At 34.2% G+C, this 6,774-nt stretch overlaps 1 protein-coding gene across 1 annotated transcript in view; it reads left to right on the top strand.

Annotated features, from left to right (window-relative positions):
- Positions 1-780: 780 nt before the first annotated feature.
- Positions 781-6,774, top strand: part of LOC125682922 (tyrosine-protein phosphatase non-receptor type 5-like) — a 41,697-nt gene continuing 35,703 nt past the window's right edge. The window contains exons 1-2 of the mRNA XM_048923490.2: positions 781-899; positions 1,009-1,319. Coding sequence (XP_048779447.1) covers positions 827-899; positions 1,009-1,319 — 384 coding nt within the window. The 5' untranslated portion in view covers positions 781-826. The remainder of the gene's footprint in view (positions 900-1,008; positions 1,320-6,774) is intronic.

Raw genomic sequence — 6,774 nt, 5'->3', positions numbered from 1 at the left:
ATTTATTGGATATCTTATTGAAATAGAAGATATTTAATAAATTATATGGTATCTTTAAAGAGGAATAAAATATGGTATACCATAGAAATGCACGGATAAAAGAATATTGTCTAATAAGCTTTCTCAGTTTTGGGTTGCAGAGATTTAAAGATTAAAAGGAGTAAATTATAAAATGTTAAAATAATATGTTTAAAATTTGAGGACTAAATTAGACATGTTAATTTAATGATAATGATAGAATAACCCTAGCGAAATATATGAACACGAAATCATCGTTTACCAGTCGAAACTCGATCTTTGGTCCTATATTATTTATGAGAATATGTTATGTAATTTGTGCAGGATGAATTCCATTACCCGATAGAATGTGAAATGTTAAAAAAAAAAAAAAAAATAAAAAAATGAAAGGAATGAATTTTTATCAAATTGTCTTATAGGTAGAGCAAATATTATAAAGAATAAAAATTTGTTTCAATCACACAATGTACAGGATATTTAAGAAATGTTTGCAAATATACGAGTTATTAATACAAATGGTTGTTCTCCCGAATATGACACTTACATGTTTTGTTTTCATAATAATATATTGTATGAGCCTATACACGCCTTGTCATGAACAAAAAAAAAAGTTTGTATAAATTATTGTAATTTCTGTGAGCAATTTACTTTTGAATCTTTCAACATTCACGGTGAATTTAAATGAAAATGCAATGCGACGCTGTCACACAGATGCAACGTGGCCTTCCCAGCACTATATTTTATACATAAACACGGCGGAGTTATTGTTTATGTGAGTGAAGCGGTTGCAGGTTCTTCGATCGCAGACATGAACCTTCTTTGGGAATCAATTTCTAAAACTGTGGTATATTTCGGACTTCTGACAAGTAGCCTGTGTGGACGTAAGTTTTCTAATGTTAGCTATTCTAAATAAACAAACGCTTAAAGCGTAGGTAATCCAGATGTAGATAAGATTTAGCCTAACTGCATCTCTGTATATTTTACTTCCAGTTGGTTCTGCAAATGGCGGTGCTGCAGCGACAGGCACTTCCAGAATGCCAGTGTCGGCTCTGGGTGCCAAAATGAACTTTCTTGATGTTATTTCAAAGGACAGTCTTTTCAAAAGAGGCGATTCGGTTTGGATGAAGTATAAAACCTTAAGCGACGACTCGAAGTTGATGCAGCTTTTAGATCCAAGAGATGGCATCAGCAGCTTTGCGCTGTTGAAATTGAACACAGTTGCCAAAGTGGGTCGCGAAAAGCGTTCTTATCAGTCGCAGAGATATTATCCTCCTATTCCACCTGAAAACATTTTAGTGATCGTAAGTATTAACAAAAATATTGCTAAATAACGCTCGTCCTACAGTCTACCGGACTACATTATTTATACTATAGTAAATGGTTCTGCATTGTCAGGAACGGGGGTGTATACTATTGGTAAAAGAATGTTGGGCTTTTCAAGTTGTTTGTTATAAGGTAATTCTGTACTTGAACGCACTAACAACAGACCAGGGATGTATTTATTATTAGGCCTAGTATACATAATTTTATGAGATAATACCACAACTTGTTCACAAGGGAGGGCACTCAAATATCAAAACACCCCAACCCACTTCTGGCGTTTGTTTTATTCATGCAGACTCTGCAAAACCTTTACATCTATTCAAATGTAATCCGCATTGATATAACTCCAAAATGTACAACACAGAGTTTTAGAAATCTGTTTCTTAATACCAATCAAATTGATGATCCTACCAGTACCAGTTTGAACATTGAAATTTATCAGTCTGAAAGCATTTTTAGTGGTCAAAACCTTTAGACCAACAGATTCTAGAAATGCTGACAACATTCAATATCACCTCAGGTTACAGTTAGTTTATATGAAACTTTGTCAAATCTGAGGTCATCTTAATATATGTGAAATCATTCATTGCATGAGTGTATTGTAGTTAATTTATAGGGCTATATGGTCATAATGGACCGTGGTTATTGGCCTGGGTAGCTCAGTGGTTAGAGCACCTGACCAGTAATTTAGGGGTCCCGGGTTCGATTCCCAGTCCAACCAAAGATTTTCTCTTCTCCAATACTACATTTGGTGCCGTTGACCACCCCTGGATTTGCAAGTGAAACTCCTGTCAGAGGCAAAAAGAATCTGGGTTGTGTGTTTCTTCGAGGGCGAAGACAAATTAAGGAGGGAGGAATGTAGTAATTAGGGCCATACGGACTGGGGATATTGGACTGGGTAGCTCAGTGGTTAGAGCACATGACTATAAGTAATGCAGGGGTTCCAGGTTCGATTCCCGGTCCAGCCAAAGATTTTCTCCTCTCCTATATATTTTCAGAAGTACTAAGAGACCATAATGCCTCTGTCAGTTTAGATCTAAAAAGTTCGACATAAAAGTGATTTTGAATAGCATGGAGAAACTTTAATGTTTCTTTCAATTTGAGCAACTCTTCAAGATAGCCTCGAAGTTGACCAATACACAAGTTTCGAGATTTGTCCGAGTTAACTCTAGTACACAGTGAGGCACGGAACAAATTTGTTTACATGCGGGAGTGGAACAAATTATACCCATCACTGCACAAGTGAATGTGCTCAGTAAGATTTCCAGCGCAGTTTTATTACCTGAATTCGATTGATACACAAATTTAAATAAGTAATGATTAAGTCACTCAGTAATTAGATACATGAAATTCTTATTATATCGTGTTATTTTGTTGCTCGTAATACCATATCTAGTATATTACTTGTAAATTATGTTTTCACTTTAGTAAAACATTTCTTTCGATATTATTTTGTATTTCTTACATTTGCATATATTTAAAGAGAAGCCGCTTTCAATACATTTTATCATTTTTCTCACTGACTGTAGGTCCACTTTGTCCCACCTAGGCATTCAAAATACCACTAAATGCACCTACACAGAAGAGCTCTCATCTTGAAACTGGCATATTTCAATGTCGATTGACGACTGACTTGATGCGATTTACTTAAAGAAAAAAATTATGTATCATTTGGAGTTAAATCAATACAGATTAGATTTAGATTTGTAAAGGTATGTGCAGAATCTACATAGAACAGGCATCTGAAGGTGGTGGGGGTATGTGTCCTCCCTTGTTGGTGTATGATATCTCAGGATAATAAATATGTGACAATTCCCTCTGCAGCAACACTTATAGTCACTGACTTGCAATTTCTGAAAAGGTCAGGAATTGCAAGTTTCCAATTGCCTATGATAGATATTCTGATATTAAGTGGCGCCATGCAATATGATATATATTATTACATGCAATTGAATTTGTGTAGTCTGTATACACATGATAGGCCTACAAAACAATGCTGTTTTATAAAAGATCTTAAAAGCCATGCAGGGTTTGTCACAGCATTGTTTGATAAGGGACTGAGTCCCCTTTAATTGGGAAAATCATTGTCGTTTGTTTTGATGAATTGGGAAAATTACTCTCTTTTCAATCCAAATAAAGTTTAAAACATAAGAATAACAAAATAACCACATATTCAGTTCTTGACTCTTGACTTTTTCCCCTTTTAATTTACGTTGTACAATATATTTTCAATTTATAAATGCATTTGGGAAAGTTTCCTCATAAAATTGGGAAAATGGATGACTTTTTGTCATTGGGAATGGGTCCAATATGAAGTCTAACTTTGAGGGTCCTGCAATGGTATGGTAAATGGCAGTATATATTGATAATTGGATTGTCCATGTTTAGCAGTTTTCTGGCCTGATGTGATTTCAATACTGAATTTCAATTATTTAAAATATCTCTTGAACCATTTAAGCTAGGTCTTTTATATTTTATTAATACAATCCTTATGGCAAGACCTTATACGTGATCCAAAAGTGTGTGATCTTGTGACATTGAGGCCATCATTAAAAATTTTTTTGTTTGATGTACTCCGACCCACATTTTTCAAGTCGGGTAGGTAGGTCGGTATTTTTTTTTTTTTTTTGTGAATATGTCATGAAAATCAGATTTACAAATTTACTGATGTTTTCATTAAACACATAACGCTGCCAGACAGAATAGAGTTTGGAAAATTCATTTTGTACACATTGTATATTATACACGTAAATCTTCCAATGTCTTCTGAAATTTTCTCAGGACATTTTGTATTCGTCACGGATGAGGACCTCTACCAGTAAACCGTTGTTAAGAAATAAATTAACACCCCTTTTTATTACCACCGATTGATTCTTCTATTTGTGGTTTGACATTCATAATAGTATCACTTAAACACTTTAATGTGATCTATGAATATCCAAGTGAATTACATGATGACGGCAATTTACAATCAGTTTTAATATTGCCCAATATAATTTTAATGCTGATTTCTCCGCCTCGTTCAGTTTGTTGTGACGATCATGTTCCATTCGTGTGTCTCAGTTCAAGAGAAAAGTAAAAGTGCCTTTCACCTATTAAATCGTCATAACATTTAAATAATCCCGTATCAAAATTTTATGCGTGCTTTTACAGAAATATATATAGACCATCAACTTCAACGCAGACTCGTGGTCCGCCATTATTTTGGTGCGCTATCTCACGTGATTTTTGATTTAAATAATATGGCTTTCAAACTTTTGTACACAAATACAATCAGTCTCGACGGGGGAGTTTGTAGCTCCTTGTTGGTAGATAACGTGGTAATTTGGGGCAGAGATGTGGTATATTTGATCGTTCATATAGATAAGTGTTTGAAAAGTTCCCGGATTAACAAATGGTCATTATCAAAGTGAAAGTAGAACCGAAAGACACCCAAAGAACATTTTGATACAGTGTACATAACAAAAATTCTGTAAAACAACTAGTCCAAAAAAATGGCATCAAGTTTAAAACTAATTAGAAGAATGTCTACTTTCCAGGGAACAAAAAAAGAAAAAAATTAAAAATTTCGAAGTGTGGAAAAAACGATTGGGTCGGGGCAAATTTCACGGGTCAGTCAGAGTACATCAAACAAATCAATTTTTATTTTAAGCCTGACCTGGAAGTCTGACCTACTTTTAACATAGGTTAACATACTAGGTTAAATATACTAGTAGTATAAGTTTAGTTTAATTCAATTTACAAGTTAATTCTGAAGACAATTAAACAGTTTCTAGCGGTTGTCACATCTCATTTTGTTTTAAACATGACTTTTTCTTTTAAGCAATCTATATATCTAAACAAAAAACATGACACAAACTTTGTTTACATAACATAGAATTGTGGGTGTTGTATCTCTTTTGTATCTCAACCAACAACTTACATTCAAATTTTTGCTGACCATTAGAAATACCTAGTAAGTAGTTAATCATTGTAAATGTTAAAATTGTAGAAAATAGAATTTGAAAAATTTCAGTTCAAATTGTGTTCATGACCCTTTAACCTTGGCCATAACTTTTAAAATGGATGGTGATAGAGCTTTCATATTTCACATGTGTATTCCTTGTTACATTAAACCTTTGTTTGGGAACCAGAATCACTTTGATGTCATATTGAGGCATAAGTGTTTCACAAACACATCTTGTTCCATCCTCACAAGTCAAGGTTTTGTGATTACATACTCTCCACACAAACAGTACGTAATCACAAAACCTTGACTTGTGAGGATGATCTTGTTCTAACTTGTAAAAGTTTTGTGTTATAAATCATCTTTGCACTGTATTCTCATTAATGATGTTTATGTATATAGCAATGTAATTTTTTAGGTTAAATGAGCTGATGAAATGGTTGTCATTGTTAATTTTCAACTTTTTCTCCAAAAGCAAAAAAATATGTTCAAATCAAGGAGCAATATCCCTTCCAAGGGGAAATTAAACCCTCCTCTAGAAAAGTAAGATACAGGTAAACTTTGGTATCTCGAACACCGATATGTTTTCGGACCTAACAAGTTCCAGATATCAAAGTCTACCTGTAGTTAAAAATCACGGAGGACAGCATTACTCACCACCTGGGCAATCTATCTATCAACTTATGGGGACCATGCAGGTAAAACTCTTCTCAGCCTGGGCAATCTTATTATAACATGGGGCCACACTTTTGGTATGAGTGATTTTCTCTGTATTGTGACACAGGCGGGTGTTACAGTTTGTGGGCCTCGTGTTACAGTTTGTGGGCCTCGTGTTACAGTTTGTGGGCCTCGTGTTGTAAATCTGTGTTTAGGCCAAGAAGATGTCAAGATTGCTTGCTACTACACATAGAGCATTCACTAGTTAATATTTGTTACTAATTAATAATTAAGAACTTCTTATTCATTTGAAAGATCATGTTAATGATAGATATTACAAGATAACTTTTACAGTTTTGATGTATTTGTTGTTCACAGAATATTTGAATGTCATTTACTAATCATTTCCGTGGAGAAATCTTTTGTTAAAGCTAAAATACAACACCTATTCTGAAATTCAGGGAGGACTAGTAAAAAAGTTCATTTAAAGGGTCAGCAGATTAGTACCAGTATGGTCATCTGTTTGTCTGCAAACTTTTAACCTTCACCATAACTTTTGAATGGATGGTGATAGGTCATAGGGCTGTCTCACAGGGGCTCGGTTGTCAGAAATTGAAGTTTTGTATTATTTGTTCCCAAATGATAAATTGATGTTTTGCATGATTTGTGTCCGAATAATAGATTATATAAATAAAATTCACCACCAAAATCCGCTTTTTTTCGAGGTTTTAAAAAAGGTGTATCATGTGTACATTAAAAAAAGTAAAGGGACGACACTCGCCATCTTGGATTTCTGGGGGGCCTTCGATTCACGGCTTGTTTTTAACAAT

This window comes from Ostrea edulis, chromosome 6, assembly GCF_947568905.1.
Source record: "Ostrea edulis chromosome 6, xbOstEdul1.1, whole genome shotgun sequence".
NCBI classification, from domain to species: domain Eukaryota; kingdom Metazoa; phylum Mollusca; class Bivalvia; order Ostreida; family Ostreidae; genus Ostrea; species Ostrea edulis.
The sequence above is the reverse complement of the archived record's forward strand: the minus strand, read 5'-3'. Positions and strand labels throughout refer to the sequence as shown.